This window comes from Leucoraja erinacea, chromosome 21 (assembly GCF_028641065.1).
Source record: "Leucoraja erinacea ecotype New England chromosome 21, Leri_hhj_1, whole genome shotgun sequence".
Taxonomy (NCBI): domain Eukaryota; kingdom Metazoa; phylum Chordata; class Chondrichthyes; order Rajiformes; family Rajidae; genus Leucoraja; species Leucoraja erinaceus.
In genome coordinates this window covers 18971256-18991688 of record NC_073397.1, presented here as the reverse complement: position 1 = coordinate 18991688, position 20433 = coordinate 18971256, and the positions used below count along the sequence as shown (strand labels likewise).

General features: G+C 45.5%; 1 protein-coding gene across 1 annotated transcript; it reads right to left on the bottom strand.

Annotated features, from left to right (window-relative positions):
* Positions 1 to 6433: 6433 nt before the first annotated feature.
* Positions 6434 to 11190, bottom strand: LOC129707337 (peptidyl-prolyl cis-trans isomerase FKBP1B-like). The gene is made up of 5 exons (XM_055652293.1): positions 11045 to 11190; positions 10882 to 10929; positions 10278 to 10390; positions 7278 to 7416; positions 6434 to 7186 (listed from the first exon to the last, which is right to left on the bottom strand). Exons 1-4 carry the CDS (start codon positions 11079 to 11081, stop codon positions 7288 to 7290), a joined length of 327 nt encoding a protein of 108 aa, XP_055508268.1. The 5' UTR covers positions 11082 to 11190; the 3' UTR covers positions 6434 to 7186; positions 7278 to 7287.
* Positions 11191 to 20433: the final 9243 nt, after the last annotated feature.

Genomic DNA, 20433 nt, shown 5'->3' with positions numbered 1-20433 from the left:
ACAGGTGTTGCATTTCTTGCGGTTGCAACGTAAAGTGCCCGGGGAGGGGGTGGTACGGGAGGGAAGGGAAGAATTGACAAGAGAGTTGCGGAGGGAGCGGTCTTTGCGGAAGGCAGACATGGGGGGAGATGGGAAGATGTGGCGAGTGGTGGGGTCACGTTGGAGGTGGCGAAACTGACGTAGGATTATTTGTTGTATGTGACGGCTGGTGGGGTGAAAGGTGAGGACTAGGGGGACTCTGCCCTTGTTGCGAGTGCGGGGATGGGGAGAGAGAGTAGTGTTGTGGGTTATGGAAGAGACCCTGGTGCAAGCCTCATCTATGGTGGAGGAGGGGAATCCCCGTTCCCTGAAGAATGAGGACATTTCAGATGCCCTGGTGTGGAACGCCTCATCCGTGGAGCAGATGCGGCGTAGACGGAGGAATTGGGAGTGGGGGATGGAGTCCTTACAGGAGGCAGGGTGGGAAGAAGTGTAGTCCAGATAGCCATGGGAGTCAGTGGGTTTGTAGTGGATGTCGGTCAGAAGTCTATCACCTGCGATGGAGATAGTGAGGTCAAGTAATGGTAGGGAAGTGTTGGAAATAATCTTCCTATAGATGTATAGATGGAAACACCATAATAGAAATATTAAGCTTCTGCTGTCGGCAGAAGCTACAAAAGCTTGAAAGAACTTACCACCAGATTCAAGATCAGCTTCTTCTCTGCCATTATTGAACTTTTGAATAAAGTACTAAGGGTGCATTTGATCTCCCAATATACTTTGTTGTTGCCCTTGCCATTTTTGTTATTTGCTCTTTCTCTGCAGCTGTAACACTATATTTTGCATTGTTTCCATTCTCGTTTTGCACTACCCATTGTACTCATGTATAGTATCATTGCACTCATGTATGGTATGATTTGCCTGGAGAGCACACAAAACAAAGTGTTCCATTGTATCTCGGTACACGTGACAATGATAAACCAACACCTCACTTAGCTTTTTGCATTGTTCTTTAATATGTTTGTTACACCAGTTTGGATTGCACTACAATCTTCGCTATTCTGGTGTTTTGCATTCACGATTGTATTTATCATTACTGTATGTATACTGTTTATTCTGTGAGCTTCATGTGAACCAGGAACGGAAATCAATATCAAAACATGGGGGACACACAAATTATTTGGCGCATGTGCACACACACGCGAGGCTTCAGCCGTGGGCCCTGTGGATGGTATCATAGGGAGCTGACCTGGTTGGTGACAGACTCCGAACTCCAGCAACGTCCTCCCCGAATCGTGGGGCTTGAATCGGCCCGTTCGCAGGGCCATTCATTGCCTGGCACAGCTTAAAACCGGCCGTGGGGTCTTCCATCGCCCGGTGGGGGCTTCAACATCGGGAGCCTCGATTGCCTCGATGCAGCAATTTGACCGCGGGGCGGTGGAAGATCCCGTGGTCGATTTTAAGCCGCGCCGGGCGATGAAAGACCCCACAAACGGGCCGATTCAAGCTCCACTCTATGATCTTTGCTCCACCAGGACGTCTCCCTCCTCCAATCACCGTGCTCTATCCTCAGTCCGCCTCTGACCGACACATCCCTCCTCCAATCATCGCGCTGAATCATCATGTCCCGCCACCCCCCATTGCCTGCTGACCGACGTCTCTCTCGTCCAATCGGCGCCCTCAACCATCAGTCCCATCCCCACTGCCACGCGGAAAGCAGAGATTTTGAATAGATTTTTTTCACCAAATTTCAAAATCCGGATTACAAAACACGAGGGGGATTGCCCCCCTCTCAAAACATGGAGGGGAGGTGTCTCCCCCCCCCGGATTTCCGCCCATGATGTGCACAAGGAATTATATTGCATCCTTGTGTATATGGCAATAAACTAATCTGAATCTCTTATCGCATTTAAAATGTAAGTGGACATGCAGTTGAAAAATTGGGACCCCGAAGGCCAGACCAGCGTGGGAAGATGAAATTAGCCAAGGTAACTCACTTTTTTGCCGGTGTTTGCACGATGATCAAATTATTCCCCCGTGCAGTGTTCTGCATGAATATTTTATATTTGTGGGATCACTTACAGCAGTAATTGATCAGATCATCATTTTTTTTACCTAGTGCGTAGGAAGGAACTGCAGATGCTGGTTTATACCGTAGACACAAAATGCTGGAGTAACTCAGCGGGTCTGGCAGCATCTCTGGAGAAAAATAGGTGCGTTTTGGTTCTGAAGAAGGCTTATAAACAGAGAAAAATAGGTGCAGGGGTAGGCCATTCGGCCCTACGCCAGCACCACCATTCAATAAGATCATGACTGATCATCCAAAATCAGTACCCCGTTCCAGCTTACTCCCCATGTCCATTGGTTTAGACATGAAATGTTACCTATTGTTTTTTGGGGTATTGCTTGAGGGATACACACTGGGGCAATTCCCCGAGTTTTTAAAATGCTGTTTTATGCCACTTTTGTAAACTTTTTTGCTCTAGTAAACTAGTTTGACCATTTGATGAAAAAAATGCAACATATGTACACATTTTAAAACGCAAGGGGATTTGATATATGCTTTTGTTTATCAGCATTTAGCCTTATTCTATATACAATCTGAGATTTTCAGAACTTAATAATAGTTTTTTTTGTCTCCTTGTTTTTGTTGCCAGCCAGTATGATGTCATCTTGGCTACAGTACAGCAAACCAAAATCGAACATGACAAAATATCCAACATGGACAAGTTTTCACTCAAAAATAATTTCTCCACAAAGACCTTGAATTGAACTCAGTCCAAATGGCTTAACAACAGGAAAAGCTGTGATCTGGAATATCCTGTACGAAAGGATGCCAGTTGCAAATACAATAGCAGTGACAGATGGGAATTGGATAATCACTCAAGGGGAAAATCTTTCAAGAGTTAAGGAAGGGTAATAGAGCTGCCCAATTAACCCCATGCTGTCAAGAGGTGATGTTGTTAGGATGTCTCTGATCTGCTTGGAAGGTGGGAATGTGCTGAGCAAGAACTAGATTTTGCTGGTGACCACTCAAAAGCAAGTGACTGGATGAAAGGTGACAGAACAAGCTAGGAGATTTAAAATGCCTTGAGTTTTTTTGTCATTTCCGCAGATCCCTTCCACAAGAAATGCAGGAAGGAACTGCAGATGGTGGTTTTTACCAAAGATAGACACAAAATGCTGAAGTAACTCAACTAGCCTGGCAGCATCTCTGGAGAAAATGGACAGGTAATGTTTCGGGTTGGAACCCTACTTCAGTTACTCCTTCCACAGGAGTCATGTTTCAACACACGCCGGAACATTTTAAATTAGAATTTTGCATTGAGCATCGTTTGGGTGTGCCTCTGCGTTTTATTTTAAAATATTTTGTGAAGTATGGTCACTACAATATAGGGAATTCCACATTAAGTCCCACAAACAATGTTTTATCAGTGACTTCACAGATGAATGTTAGCCAGGAAATGCGACATGTGGCTTAAACAATACCCAAGTACAGATGGCGCCTGAATATAATGTCCTGCAAAATCCTGCATATTCAGTTCTACTGCAGCCCATTTCGGTTTCAAATTTCTCCAACTATTGAAGGATGGAAATTGTGCCAGTTTTTCACCTGGAATTGGAACAATTCATGAGCAGTGTTCTGTGCTCAATAATTTCTAGCTCAATAAAAAAAAAGGCACAGAGTGCTGGAGTAATTCAACAGGACAGGCAGTGTCTCTCGAGAACATGGATGTGACTTTTCGGGTCGGGATCTTTCTTCCTGCAAAAAAGACGCAAATGCTAGAGTAACTCAGCAGGACAGGCGGCTTCACCAAAGAACACGGATAGGTAAAGTTTTGGGATGGGATCCTGCAAACTAGCATCTGCGGTTCCTTGTGCCGACAATTTCTTACTCCATGTTATGTTGTAGTTATTGCTGGGAAATAGGTAAAACCAGCATTATGACACCTGGAGATCTAAACTTTACATTTCACAGAAATTTGATTCTGCTGAATGGAGCAGATAGTGCAACCCGCTCAGGCAATTGAACCATCCCATCAACAACTAGAGAGCGGTCCTGAGCTACCATCTACCTCATTGGAGAGCCTTGGACTATCTTTAATTGGACTTTACCTTACACTAAACGTCATTCCCTTTTACTGTACACTGTGGATGGCTGGATTGTAATCATGTAAAGCATTTCTGCTGACTGGATAGCATGCAACAAAAAGCTTTTCACTGTACCTCGATACACATGGCAACAAACTAAACTAACTCTTCTTCAAACTATTTGGTGTTGTGAAGACCAGGACTGTTGTTCCCCCACACCAGCAAACATTTGGCTTCAGATCTACTGGGAACCAACCCATCCCTTTCGAGGGTGTTGTTGATAAGATGTTGAATATTTCCAGCACAGTATGGAAGTTGGAATATGGCCGTTTAGGCTCAAAAAATGCGAATGCACTTCAAAGCCCATTGCAGGGTCTATCCTGGACTACAATACAGCACAGGAACAGGCCCATTAAGCCCAGTCAAACAAATTAATCTGTCCGTTCTCCACTTCATCCGACACGGGGTGACGTGCAGAATTTTGTGTCTGAAAATGGTCAATAATAAATTTTACTGTAATTTCTTTAAAAATGTTCACATCAGAAACAGTTGAAAATGGTCAAAGCATTTTATTGTAAAAGCATCTTGGATTTCATTGAATTGAAGAATGCCACAGTGCAATGAAAGGATTACAAGCAACACTGAAAAGGAGTTGGCAGCCGTGATGACCAGCTTACAAATATGTCGTTAGCACCTATTTAATGTTATAAAGAGGCACACTGCTTATTCCACCAAAGGAAAAAGTGTAGTAATAAGAGAGATACAGCAGGACATGACCATGACCTTCCACTTACAATAATTATACATTAATACCTTTTATTACTAGATTTACTAGAATGTTGCCTGGGTTTCAACAACTAAGTTACAGAGATAGGTTGAATAAGTTAGGTCTTTATTCTCTGGAGCGCAGAAGGTTAAGGGGGGACTTGATAGAGGTCTTTAAAATGATGAGAGGGATAGACAGAGTTGATGTGGACAAGCTTTTCCCTTTGAGAATAGGGAAGATTCAAACAAGAGGACATGACTTCAGAATTAAGGGACAGAAGTTTAGGGGTAATATGAGGGGAACTTCTTTACGCAGAGAGTGGTGGTGTGGAATGAGCTTCCAGTGGAAGTGGTGGAGGCAGGTTCATTGGTATCATTTAAAAATAAATTGGGTAGGCATATGGATGAGAAGGGAATGGAGGGTTATGGTATGAGTGCAGGCAGGTGGGACTAAGGGAAAAAAGTTGTTCGGCACGGACTTGTAGGGCCGAGATGGCCTGTTTCCGTGCTGTAATTGTCATATGGTTATTACTGTTCCCCAAATTTACAAGGACTCCTGCTAGATTCTACACACTCACGAGGGGCAATTTAGTGGTAGAATAACACAAATATCCAGGTATTTGAAATGTTGGTGAAAATCCATGCGGTCAGAGGGAGAAAGTACAAACTTCACACAGACGGCATCGAGGGACAGGATTGAATCTGGGTCTTCAGTGGCTCCACCACTGTGAGGCGAGGTGAACTTCCAAGAGTAGTCACCATTTCAAGCAGAGTGTGGTATTACAGGTCCACCATGATCACCTGGTAACTGACGGTCCTGCTCCCTCCCGTAATACCCCCCCCCCCCCCCCCTGAAAATTTGGTGCCGGGGGGTGAGGTGGCCAAACTCAACTTCATTGGTACTTACATGCCAATTGGCAGATTGAATATGTCCCTTGTGATCAGGGCTTTGGAGCTCCGGCCCTGCTGGAGCCAGCAGATCCGTTCCCATATCCGACTTTGCGGGTTGGTATCGTGACGTCCTCCAAGGCCGTGACCTCTGTTGGTCCGGCAAAATGGGCAATGCAGAAAGTTTCTGAAATCAATGGTGGTCCTGTATTCTGAAACATTTTTTAGTGGAAGTACTTCACTGGCAATACTGGCAAGTGACCAGTTACATAACAGCATAATTTACACTTTCATGGTTCCTACAGTATTAATTAAGACTCAGTATGCCAGACCCTCTGACTAGATGCCATTCCCAAGACTCTTTACCTCTAATGATTCATGCCTGCTGTCATGCTGACACTGTATGCTCTCTTAAGATGAGTGTGTTCATACACTGCCTATATTAGCAATTGATCATTTTTGCAAATGTACAAATGATGATCTACGATTCTGCCCCATAGCAATCTTTCCATTGGTGAAGAACAGCAGATCCTGAAGAGGATACAGTTGCAGGTAAAACGGTATAAATGACACCAATCAAGTTAAATGTGGTTTGAAGATTGTAACCGTGAACTAGCAGACAAAAGTAGTGGAATTAAAAAAATTATGCAACTGGGTGGGTAAAACTGATTTCCTTCCTAACCTGGTCACAAATATCCCACATTTCAAATGTATTCACAAATCTTTTATTTAGCTAATTCATGATAAAGCCCCAATAATTAATGTTAAGGTGAACGCAAGCTCAGACAACATATGGAGGCCTCAACAGTGAATTTTCTCTATTCAAAGATATGTTTCAAAATACAGTAGTCTACATGGCCATCTTGTCACTTGTTTTCAAACAGTTTGTGGCTCTTCAATGCATCAATTCAAAATTACTATCTTATGTTTGAACATTAAGTGGTAACCCAACAATGGTTTGTTCTCCTTTCTACTTTTAGGCTCCTTAATGATAATGCCTGATGATGTGAACTTCAAGCAGAGCATGATAAAACAAAAAAAAAAAAAAATTCAAGATTAAAATAATCAGATTTTACTCCACAGCCCAAAAGATAAACAAAGTGACAAGCAGGCTTGTTGCTGACATACTGTACATTGTAGATCATCAAGAGTGCAATCCTGACCTGACCATCAGCCACATTAGAGACATTTGAACTATCTTTAATCGGATTTCAATGTTATATCTTGCACTAAATGTTGTATCTTCATCGATCTGTGCACTGTGGACGGCTTAATTGCATTTAAGGTTTTCTTTGATGGATAGCAGGCAAACAAAAGCTTTTCAGTGTACCTTGGTACGTGACATAATGAACTAAACTAAAAGATGGGAATGGTAAATGTAGTGATTTTAACTGGTTCCTGCATTTTCAACGCACAATCTTCAAGCTCTTCGTTACTTATGTGCCAAAAGCAGGATATAAATCTGTCAAAACACGAAAAAAAAATAATCATTGATTGTTCCACGTATCTGCACTAAAGATAGCAGTATCCGACCAAGTAGAAAATCCCCTTACCAAGATATTTTCACTCAATATTCAAGAGCTCTACTTCAAATGTCAAAGTTGCATTAGGTGGAATGGTGCCAGGGTGGCCAGAAGCTCCATATGCATAGTCAGGGGTGCAGGTCAGTTTGGCTGTCTGCCCCACACTCATCTAAAACAAAAATCAAGAAACTGAGCACACAAGAATAGTTCATAACTTTATGCACACTCTTCTGCACCATCTAGCTAGGAATACCCAAACCCAGGACGCATACATCTGAACTATTTTTGTAAAAGAATATTGACTCGCCATTGTAGTGCTGAAAATGACCTGTTAGTCTACACTCAGATGTTAACACTTGTGTTAAAGAGGAGCAGTTTCTCTAATTTATTACTAAACATCACAAAAATAAATCACCTGGTTATTACACTGCTGTTTGTGGGAGTTGTGTGTGTGCAAATTGACAGTGGCTGACGTTTGAAACGACATTAGCTATAAAGTGCTTCAGACTGTCCCAAAATCATGAAAACTGCAAGGCTTTAACTTATATGACTGTTGTTGTGTTAGTTAATTCCTTAACGCAGGGAGTGATAGGTGCCTGGGGAATTGGTGGAAGGAGAACAAATAGCAACGTTCAAGAGGGACATGGGGAACGGCATGGAATAGAGGGATATTGCTCGAGAGCAGGCAATCTGCAGTTTAGTTTAGAGATACAGTGCGGAAACAGGCGCAGAAACAATTGGCATAATTGTTAGCATATATTGTGGATCGAAGGTCTTATTCTACGTTCTAATCACATAGCATGGAAACAGGCCCAATGTCAACACACTTCCCTATTAATCCCATCTCTAAGAACTTGGATCATAACCTTATAAACCTGGTTAATTCAATGATTATCTAGTCACTTCTTAAACGTTATCAGCGACTCTGCTTCTACCACTCCCCAGGAAGTGCATTCCAGCTACTCACCACTCTCTGGGTAGAAAATGCCTTCCTCAGATCCCCTCCAAATTACTTCCCCTAAACCCATGTTCTCTAGTTTTATATGCTTTTATGGGATAAAGACAGTGCACGTGACAATAAACTAAAGGCTGGGATTGAATGTAGTTTGCCAGAACTGTGAAGTAGCTTCCCACTTGCTGGGTTACTGCACCACCTGTTATATAATGTATTTAAAAGGGATGTGTATGCAACTGAAGTGGAACTAGATCTGTAACTGCTGTTTACTTCAAGAGTTCCATGTGGCACAAAACTTGTCAAAGATTTCATACAGAAGTACAGCGATGTGATACAGTGAAGGAGTGTGTAGTTCCGATCAGATTTCTCTATTCAAAAACTCATGCCAATTAAGCAATTCCCACAGGAATGGAATTACTTCAATAGAGTAAACTTTAACTCATTTGTTTTAATTTTTGAGATACAGCGCGGAAACAAGCCCTTCAGCCCGTCGAGTTTGCACCGACCAAAGATCACCCATACACTAGTTTTATTCAACACACTCGGGACAATTTACAGAAGCCAACTAACCTACAAACTTCCATGTCTTTGGAATGTGGTAGTTTTAGTTTTGAGATACAGCGCATATACAGGTCCACCGAGTCCAAGCTAACCTGCGATCACCTCATACACTGACACTATCCTACACATGAACTAGAGATTACAATTTTACCAAGCCAATTAACCTACAAACTCGCACGTCTTTGTAGTGTGGGAGGAAACTGGAGCACCCGGAGAAAACCCACTGGGTCACAGGGAGAACATACAAACTCCGTACAGGCAGTACCCGCAGTCAGGCCGGGTCTTTGGCGTTGTGAGACAGCAACTCTACTGCTGTGCCACCCTAGTGCCTACAGCATAATTTATTTTTTAAAGGAGAATTAGAGTCTTTTTAATTACTTTTCACATAAATACAATTCCGGTCTATCTTGGGTATCATAAATTTCCTCAGTAAATTGGAAAGCAGCTCAACGTTCCACAGGAAGAGGAGCAGACTTCTGCTTGAAATCATTAACCAGTCACACCCACTGTAAAAACCATGTACGCAGCCAATGAGAACCCGAGAGGAATGTGGAATAGCATTCTACACAAATAATCTGTTAGCATTTAATGGAAACTGTCACAACTTAATTTCACAAAAAAGCTTGAGAAACTCAGCGGGTGCAGCAGCCATCTATGGAGCGAAGGAAAAAGGCAACGTTTCGGGCTGAAACCCTTCTTCAGACTGATCGGGGGGTGGGGCGGGGAGAAGAAAGGTAAAAGGAGGAGGAGCTCGAAGGCTGGGGATGGGAGGAGACAGCAGGAGGGCTGAGGAGACAGCAAGGACTAACAAAATTATGAGAATTCAATGTTCATGCCCCCAGGATGCTGACTCCCCAAGCGGAATATGAGGTGCTGTTCCTCCAATTCCCGGTGTTGCTCGCTCTGGCCATGGAGGAGACCCAGGGCAGAGAGGTCGGATACGGAGTGGGAGGGGGAGTTGAAGTGTTGAGCCACCGGGAGGTCAGGTTGGTTATTGCGGACCGAGCGGAGGTGTTCGGCAAAACGATCGCCCAACCTCCGCTTGGTCTCACCGATATAGATCTGCTGACATCTAGAGCAGTGGATGCAATAGATGAGGTTGGAGGAGATGCAGGTAAACCTCTGTCACACCTGGAACGACTGCTTGGGTCCTTGAATGGAGTCGAGCTTGGGGAGCCTGCATACTCAGCCCTCCTGCTGTCTCCTCTCATCCACAGCCTTTGAGCTCCTCCTCCTTATTCCTTTCTTCTCTCCCCCCCCCCCCCCCCCCCCCCCCCCCCCCCATCAGTCTGAAGAAGGGTTTCAGCCCGAAACGTTGCCTTTTTCCTTCGCTCCATAGATGCTGCTGCACTCGTTGAGTTTCTCCAGCTTTTTTGTGTACCTTCGATTTTCCAGCATCTGCAGTTCCTTCTTAAACAAATTAATTTCACTTGAGCAATTCAGGAATATTATACTGTACAAGAACCGAAGACTTCAGAAAGGTTGCAGAAAAAAAAATACATTTTTTTAACAACCTGAGCTAATCCTTCATCCCATCCTTTGATGACATTATTTTTACCAATTTTAAAACGAAATGGCTTCTTTCGGTCCCGGGAGGAATCAAACGTTGTCCCATCCATCAGTGAACCTGTTAGCAACGATAGCAGCAAAATGTTAGCGATATCAGATCATAAACACGATAAATTGCTTCAATATAGACAACCATTATTCCAAAAAAAGGTTAACTTTAGAAGTTATGTTTGCATTGATTGTGAAGCTAATGTCATGGTCTAGTTTACTTAGCATAAGTGGTCATATATTGTTCAGCTTTTGTCTTTTTGCATTTAATAAGCCTGCAAAGATGCAGCAAGTAAAACTTTCATTATTCTGGTTCCCATGCCAAAGATCTTGAACTCCAACAAAACTTCAAACTGTCTTGGCTGCATTAGGAACTTCGGGCTGTTTTGTCCTGTGCTTTATCACCCCCTCCCCCGCCCCTCCTCTCCTGGGAGGCTTGCATGCAAAATCCCCCAAAGGCTGGCATGCACACTGCCCGGGGGGCGGGGGGGGGGCTGACATGCACAATCGCGGACCCTACACGCATCACGCTCCCGGGCCCGAGCGCCCCGCTGCACTCACCCACATAGTGCACCACACAGACTTGGCCCGTCTTGGGAAAGGTCCGCCCTGAAAGAGAGAAACAACCACGGATTACACGGGCATCGCCCCGGGCTGCGGGCCTTGCTTCACTAGGAATTATATAAGAAGCAGCTACAGCCAGTGCGATGTAACTGAAGCTTACCGTCTCCCGGGGTGATAGTCTCCAACTCGACGCCCATGATCCGCCGCTCTCTCCGCGCTCCCACAACCAAAGATCCACTAGAGGATCTCTGCCCACAACAGCGCCGGAAGGCGGTGGGCGGGCCTGCGCGCCGCCCACCAATGAGAGCCGCCGCCCGGCTGCCGAGCTGTCAATCAGGGGCCGTCAGTGATCGTTGGTCAGTTGATCGCGCGCACCATATAAGGCGTTGTCGGGGCGGGACATCCGGCTGGCGCCAAGTGGCAGCCTGAGGTAAATGGCGTCCGCTCGTCCGCCGGTGATAAACTCGAGTTCGCCAGCAGCCCCACTGCCGATACGTTGCGTTTTATTTTGGAAATAGGACGTTAGGTAAGGAAGGGAACCAATGGGCCTTTTGTAAGGGTTAGAGGACCTGAATGGCCTCTGGAAGTCGTAGGACGAAATTGCCCCTCCCACGGATAAGGCGTTAACCAGACGTTGTGTGGGGAATGGAGGCAACAAAGGATGTGTCCCACAACACACAACTGTCGGGGACCCTTCTAAAAAAATAGTGTTTTTAAGACCTAGGGGAGAATTCGCCTTCTCGCAATTAATACAATAATCTGCCTCGAATGTGAATAAAAAACAATTGCAGATATTCATCCCCCCCCGAAAAAAAGAGGAGGGGGGGGGGGGCAGAGATCCAGCAAAGGGGCGTGCACCCATAAAAAGGCGCAGAACAAAACATTCCATGGAGACTTTCTGTTTTGTTTTAATGACCTGGGAGAATTTGCCCACTTGTATTGTTTTATTAAATAAAAAATTAATTCGCCTCGAATGAAAATAAAAACAACTGCAGGCATGGTGAATATGAAGACAGGGAATGTTTGAAACACGCAGATGGTCCGGCAGCCTCTGTGGGCACAGGAGAGACTGACGCTGCTGGAATCTGGAACAAATAAACTGCTGGAGGAACTCAGCCAGTCTAGTACATTTGTAAATTGCAGGTAGACAAAAAATGCTGGAGAAACTCAGCGGGTGAGGCAGCATCTATGGACCGAAGGAAACAGGCAAAGTTTCAGGTCGAGACCCTTCTTCAGACTGCAGTTGCTGGTTTACAAAATTGGACATAAAGTGCTGGAGTAGCGCAACATGTCACACATCATCTTTGCATTGCGTGATTAGGTGACATTTTGGGTGGGCAACCCTCTTTAGACTGATTGTGGTGGGGGTGGGGGGAGAGGAGTGGTGGGACAAAGCCTAGCAGGTAATGGGTGGGTATGAGGGGATTTTGATCGGCAGATGGACAAAGGCAACAGTTGAAAAGAAAAAGGAAGAGACAAAGGGATTGAAGAGTTGTGAATTGTGAAGCTAGAGGAAAGGTGGAAGAGGGGAAAATAAATAGATGATTCCTAAATGGGGGAGGAGTTTAATTATCTAAAATTGGGAAACTTCATACCATTGGGTTGTAGTTGACCCTATCTAAGTGGAAACTGGTGCTATTTCTTGAGTTAGTGCAAGGTCTCACTCTGGCAATGAAGCAGGCCTATAATGGAAAGCCACATCTTGGGAGCAGAGAAGGAGAAACTGGGAGTTGGGGATAGCATCATTGCAAGAGGCAGGATGAGAAGAAATGTGGTCCAGATAATTGTGGGAGTCAGTGGGTTTATACTAGATGTCAGTCGATAGTCTGCCCCCCCCCGAGATGGAGACAGAGAGATCAAACCTGAAATTTTCCACAAGGCGTTGATTTCAGAAAAGGAAAGCTGAGGATCCATGAAACTGTCTTCATCAACAGGACAACATTTGAGAGTCAGTTGCTTCAGGTTTCTAGGTGTGTATTTCTCTGACCCTGTCCTAGGCCCAATGCATGGAAATAATCCAAATTACTGCAGTTACCTGCCTTAGTTACTCCATGAGCACCTCCCAAACCAACTATTGCTCACAACATGATGCTGGTGTGCTCTAATGGTTATAGGATCAACAGACTAACTTAGTTCATGAATGTTTAAGAAGGAACTGCCAATGCTGGAAAATCAAAGGTAGACAAAAATGCTGGAGAAACTCAACGGGTGAGGCAGCTTCTATGGAGCGAAGGAAATAGGTGATGTTTCGGGTCGAGACCCTTCTTCAGACAATCCATGAATGTGATGCTTCTGGATCTCCAGTTCATGAACTGATAATTAAAATAACACCTTTCCCACAGGATTTTCTAAATAACTTAACAAATGATTTTTTTAATTTGTTTGGTTGGTGGCAAACCAAGCATTTCCTGTCCATTCCTCGTTCCCTCTAAATCATAGAATGGTTGTAGCACAGAAGGATACCATTTGACTCAGCATGTCTGCCAGCTCTACTAAAGAATCTCACTAATTCCCTCTCTTTAACTCCATCACCCTCACCTTCCCCTCTTGTCAGGTTTCCATAGTCTTGCGATTTTCCCCCTAATTTGTCCAATTCCCTCTTGAAGAATACCATGGAACTCACCTCTAGCACATCTGCAGCCAGATTCCAACAACATGCTTAATGTAACAAAGGTTTCTCCTAAGTTGTGTTGGTCTTATTTATCTTCCACTTTATTCTACATATGTGACCTCTAGACCTCAACCCTTTCAATGAATTTAATAGCTTGATTATTCAATATTTTTATATATTTCTGTTAGATCTCTACTAGGCTTCTCTTTAAATAAATCAGTTCCAACCTCTAATCTATCTTTTAACTGTAATCCCCAACCCAAGAACCATTGTATATCTTATCTGGACCCTCTGTAATAATCGTAACATCCTACAAATGAGTTGACTCGGGGCTGAGACGGTGCTCCGTTGAGAGCGGCCCGACTCGGGGCTGAGACGGTGCTCCGGTGAGGGCGGCCCGACTCGGGCCTGAGACGGTGCTCCGGTGGCTGAGGCGGCATTCCGGCGGTGGCGGCCTGAATCCGGGGCTCAGCTGCGGGCCAGTGGACAACATCGTCGGAGCTCGCAGGTCACACGTTGGTGCCTGTTTTTCCGGAGCTCCCGCGGCAACAGCTGCGTCCGCTGGACTGGAGGGCGGCAGCTTCGACCACCCCGGGCCGCGGAGCTTGAACCGGCCCTTTCGCGGAGCTCGGTTGAGCCGCGAGACTGACTACCATCGCCCGGTGGGGTAACAACATATCACCTCAGCGCAGAGGGAGAATGAGGAGGGAAGAGACAGTAACTGTAATACTTTTGCCTCCATCACATTGAGGAGGTGCCTGGTGAACTCACTGTGGTGGATGTTTATTGTGTGTTTTGTTATGCAGTATGTCAGCAGGCTCTCGATGGACGAGCGGTAGAAGGTCAGCAGCAGGTTAGAGTCCAGGTTGTGCTTCCTGAGAACCCTCAGGAAGTGCAGCCGCTGCTGAGCCTTCTTGATGACCGCTGTCGTGTTGTCTGTCCAGGAGATATCAGCAGCGATATGGACGCCGAGAAATCGGAAGGTGTTGACCCTCTCCACACACTCGCTGTTGATATGTAGGGGGACTAAGTCGGTGCTGTGCCTCCTGAAGTCGACAATGAGCTCTTTTGTTTTCCTGGTGTTCAGAGCCAGATTGTTTTCTGAGCACCAGGTTGTCAACATCAGGACTTCCTCTCTGTAGGCTGCCTCGTCTCCCTTTGAAATAAGTCCGGCTACAGTAGTGTCATCAGCAAATTTGACGATGCGGTTGTTGTGGGCCGGACTACAGTCATAGGTGTAGAGACAGTATAAGAGGGAGCCTCAACCTGCGAGTGGAGGAGAGGTGGGGGCCTAGTCTCACAGTCTGGGGCCGGTTGGTGAGGAAATCTTTTATCCAGGCACATGTGAGAGTGGGGAGGCCGAGAGTGACCAATTTATCAATGAGAATGTCCGGAATGAATGTTTGATCAATAGTCTAGGTTTTTCAATTATATTTAACCATTGTAAATTCAGAAAAATTGCAGACAATTTCATCACAGCAAGCTACTGTATGTAGTATTTAGAAAAATGCCAAAAATCATTTTCTTTCAGATGTTTGTGGAGATATTGTATCCTGTGCCAGAAATTAATATCTGGTATTTTAATTGGTTAAAGCAGTATATTAGATCCCATTTTAACATAGTCAATTTGTTAAATATTAAAATAATTAAATTATTTTGTTGGTAGGGGTTCTTTTTGGTGAAGATTCATTATGCATTCGCTTGTCTGTTTTCACTAATTCACTGAAGAGATCCAACTGAAGAATTCTCTAGTTTGAATTGCTGCAATGACAACTGGAGACAATTAGTTTTAACGGAAACTAAGCACATTGTACAATGCGTTTGTTGTAACTACAGGTTTATTTGAAAAGTTTTTTTGTTACAAACTTGCATTTGTTATTAAAATCTCTCAGGAATTGATTTTCTTTCCTTCCATACTGGGTAGATTTTGTTACTGGATTATCCAAAACTAGAATTAGAAAATTGCAGATACAGACAATTTAGAATAAAAAGACAAAACAATGGATCTATCTGTATGTACATTCAAAAAATACTTGCATTGGTCAACAATCAGAAAAGTAAAAAACACAGAGGGCTAGAAACCTGTATGCAGTCATCCCTGTTCTCTGTTTGTTTCCTTTAATGGTAACATGAAAATGAATGTTTCTTCCCTGAAGTGTGATATCAATGATATTCAGTTCAAATTAATCCACTTCAGAAATTCCGTTCAGCACTTAGGTTTACAACCATGCTTGTGACTTGATACATTTTGCATATTGGACGTTATCTAATGGCATCATTCATGCAGTACATGATTAAAATATAGAACAGTACAGAATAGGGCTTTCAGCATGTGATGTCAGGTTAAACTAATCTCTCCCTGCATGCCATTCCTCCGTTCCCTGCATAGTCATGTACATATCTAATAGCCTCTTAAATGCCGCTATCGTATGTGTTTTCCTCTTCACACCTGAAAGCACATTTTGTCAGTAAATTACATTTTATGTCATGCCGAAGGAACGCATGGAGGGTGGGCAGGGGGATCAGCAGCAATTTTGTGATTGCCATAATGTGCGGGTTCTTCAATGATGACCTATTAATGGGTAGGTGATCAATCAAAACCAAGATTACGTATACCGCTGGTGATGCTTGTGTTTCTGCAAGCGCAGAGATCTAACTCCATCATTCGCACTTTTCTGAAGAATACAAGAGAGTGGGCGTTTCAACATTCACAGGATGAAGATACTCTACTAATCTGCCCATTCTACACCACACTGTTAGTCTGTTTTTTAATCAACTCCTTGTGGTATCCAAAAGTGGCGGCCATGGCAAGCTCCTGCTCCCTGGACCTGGACCTAAAATATCTAACGGTGAAGTGCCAATCCCTACCATCTGCCTTGGGGATTCACTTTGGTTATCCCAACAGCAGTCCGCATCCCACCTCAAGCTTCCACTCGAAAAACTATACATCACTATAAACAGAGCAACCTCAAAAGAGTTCTAGCAAATTACCATCAGCACATCTCCTGTGCCACCAGTGGCCCAAACACCCACGACCACTGCTACACAACGAACAAAGACGCCCACCGCTACATTCCATGATCATAATTTGGAAAAAACTGATCACCTCTTCTAATCCCTGAATAAGAGTAGAAACAGAAGCAGGAAGTACAGGTACAAAAAGTTGCCCAGTGCTGATTTGAGGAAACAAATTATATTATTTGTAATTGTTTTGAGTTGGTTGACTGGTCTCAAGGACTCTGAGGCCAATCTAAATGTGTGAGACATCTTCGTTACAGAACTCATTCAATAAATGTGTGTCGGAATGTATGCGAAAGGAGACAATATTAATGCTCCGCAACTGGAAACCGTGGATGAATGGTGAGGTCCTATCCCAGCTGAAGTCCATGTCGGCAGCGTTCTAGGCAAATGATCCTGAGTGGTATAATAAGTCAATTTCTGACTTTTGTAAAGCCATCAAGGACGCTAAGAGGCGTTTCTGGACCAAACCAGAATCCCATGATAACCCACATGATACCTGTAATTTGTGGTAAATCATGCATGCTATAACACGTTACACAGTGAGATTGGGCAGTATCGCTGACAACAGTGTGCCCCTCCCTGATGAGCACAATGGATTCTACACTCACTTTGAACAGAAGGTTGGTAGAATATCGTCATCCATTGCAACACTATGCATGTGCCTGCACCCACGGTTGCCGTAGCAGATCAGATAACTGGAAGCGAACCCATGGGAAGCAATTGGCACGGACAGTCCCTGATCACAACAAAAAGGTATGCAGCACAGCGTAAATCAAAGATAAGAATTAAACAAAAAAAATCAATAAATCTGTCTTTATATGAATGCAATGGCACCTTTAATAAGAACAATTCAGCTCGATGACCTACATTGGTTCCAAATGATGCATAGAGACATGCAATTTAGAAATGGGTCTATTATGTCCATCTCATCCATGCCAAAATATACCTACCTATGCTACTCCTGATTCTTATACTGACCTTGATGTTTCCTCCATTGCCAGAATGAGGCCACATGTAAACTGGAAGAACAGCAAGTAATATGTATAAAGGTATCAAGTCTGACACACTGTGACCTTTACTGAGTCTTTTATTAAAGCACATGGCACACACGTCCCAGCACTGACTGCATCTAGTCTTCAGGCGTACTGGAACCAAAGGGAGGAACAAGGGGAGGATATCACAGTTATCCTGATATGGCTGGGCGTGGTTAGTGGTGTTGAGGTAGCTACGTTATAGGTTGCATGCATAAACCATCTACATCCTTTCCCTTAGAAATTTAAATTTGAAGTCATAACAGTGGCAGGGTGGTTATACAAGACCTGCAAATCTAAACAAAATCACCGTAACGAACAGGAGGTTTGACAATCCGACCCAAGCGAGTGCGCATAGCACCCTCATCCTCCCCACCCGAAAGAAAAGTAGGAGGAGCAGGAACAGCCGGGAAGGAGAAAGCCCGTGGAGACCCAGCCTGGAATGCGTAAGGAGACCTGACCGGCACAGGCGAGCCAGGAGAAGGAGACGGGGAAGAAGTAGTAGACGTCGGGGGAGAAAGAGGAGAGCGGGCAGGGGAGGAGAATCCCGGAAGAGCAGATGGAGGAGACCGCGGCAAACGGACAGACCGGGGCATGCAGCGAGCTGAGGGGTAGTTAGTAATGGGAGGCTCAAAACGCAACGGAGGAGCATATGGGGCCGCAGGAGGAGGCTTGGGCTCTTTGACAGCTAACAAGTGCTGGTGACAACGGCGGCAGATAGTTCCTTCAAAGTCCACCAAGTAGGATCTTGGTGAATTGTCCACCCCAACCACGGTTGCGAGTCGGGAGAATCCGGTGGCAGTCTGCATACGGACGACCTGGCCAGGCAGTAGTGGTGAGAGTGGGCGGCAGGACTTGTCGTGAGATCGGCGTTGTATTTCGTGCCTTTGGGCAATCCGTTGCTGGACGGCAGCAGGCTGGAGGACCTTGGGCACGAGGGATTGCTGGGCGATCGGCATCGGTGGGCGAAGAACACCAGACATCAGACGTTGGGCAGGGGATCGCATGGTAATGTCCCTGGAAATATTACGAAGGTTTAACAGACCCTGGTAGAAGTCACCATTGGAGAGACGTGACTGCTCGAGCAAGTTCTTGGCACTGCGGACAGCACGTTCAGCCAGGCCATTGCTCTGCGGGCATTCAGGGCTGCTGGTGTAGTGAGTTCCACTTCACAGCGAAAGCTTTAAATTCTGCACTGGTGAATTGACGGCCGTTGTCGGTCTGCAAACGGACCGGGGACCCAAAAGTGGCGAAGTGTCGGCACAGCTTACTGATGACCATTTCAGAGGTGATAGCAGGGAGAAGGTTTACTTCGAACCAGTTCGAATAGGAATCGACTAACACTAGGTATTGCTTGCCACGCCATTCAAATATGTCCGCAGCCAGCGATGGCCAGGGCATGGCAGGGACAGGCTGCTGCAGAAGCGGCTGGCGCTGCTGATGTGGGGCAAGAGTGTTGCAATCAGGACAGGAGGCTACTCGGGCCTTAACGTACTTTGCCATGCCAGGCCAATAGTACTGTTCTTGGGCATGTGAGACAGTGGCATTGGCTCCGGGATGCCCCATGTGGACAGCGGTGTAGTACAAGTCGTACAGGGAGGCAGGGACGACCACCATGTGACCCTTGATGATTATCCCGTCCCGGAGCACCAGTTCATCGCGAACCAGAAAGAAAGGGTGGACACCAGCAGGCAACGAAGTCCGTTTGCTTGGCCACTGGCGCCGGATGACAGCTGCGAGCTGTTGCAGGTCGGGGTCGTTGGCAGTGTGCTTAACCAGGCACTGCAGCTGCTTAGAAGGAACAAAGTTGACATTGAGTACCTGCAGATCCTCCTGTTCGTAGGGGTGTCTGTCGCAGGAGGACCGGGGGGCTCTGGACCGCTCGAGCTGCAGCATCATTCGCTGTAGTCTGGCTGTAGCGATGTGGATAGGCTTGTTGAGGATCGTACCTAAGGGTTGATGATCAGTCTCGACAGTGAACCTAGTACCGAAAAAGAAGTCCTTGAACTTGGAGCAGGCGAACACAACCGCCAGAAGCTCCTTCTCTATTTGTGCATAGCGCTGCTCAGTGTCCGTCATGGTTCGCGAGGCATAGGAAATGGGCTGCAGCGAGCCATCATCATAGAGCTGCAGGCAGGCAGCACCTAGTCCAAAACGGGAAGCGTCGCACGTAACCACAATTGGACGCTGCACATCGAAGATTTTGAGTCGGCGTGCTGATCAGCTTCGTTTTGAGGAAATCGAAAGCCTGCTGGTGGTGAGGAAACCAGGACCAGGCAATGTCTTTTCTCGTCAGTTGCCTCAGGGGTGCGCTCAACTCGCTGAGGTCGGGGATAAACTTGCCCAAATAGTTGACCATGCCCAGGGCCAGGAAACGCTGCAGGCTGGTAACATCTGTCAGTGCAGGCAGCTCGGAGATAGCGTTTGTCTTTAGCGGATCAGGTTTCAGCCCATGGGCTGTGAAAATGTGGTCAACATATGGTACCTCAGCTACCTGGAACCTGCATTTTGACGGGTTAAGCTTTAAGTTGATCTGGCGAGCGCGGTCTAGGATCCGTTGGAGGTGGCGATCATGCTCAGCAGCATCTCTCCCATAAACACGAATGTCATCCACAATGATGGCACACGGCAGACCAGCAAACAGTTGTTCAATGGAGCGCTGAAACACTTCGCTAGCGGAGTTGATGCCGAACGGCATCCGCAAAAAATTTGAATCTTCCGAAGGGTGTGCCGAAAGTGGTTAAGTCCGAGGAGCGTTTGTCTAGGGGCATTTGCCAGAACGAGCTCCTGGCATCGAGAAAACACTTTGGCCTGTCCGACCTGGGCAGCAACATCTTCTACAGTCCTCATAGGGTAGTGGGGACGTTTTATTGCCAGATTCAAATC

Coding starts and splice junctions, on each gene's coding strand:
- LOC129707337 (XM_055652293.1), bottom strand. CDS start 11,081: ATGGGCGTCGAGTTGGAGACTATCACCCCGGGAGACG. Junction 10,391..10,881: donor CTGTGTGGTGCACTATGTGG/GTGAGTGCAGCG, acceptor CGTTGCTAACAG/GTTCACTGATGGATGGGACA. Junction 7,417..10,277: donor GGGATGAAGGATTAGCTCAG/GTTGTTAAAAAA, acceptor TTTTTGTTTTAG/ATGAGTGTGGGGCAGACAGC.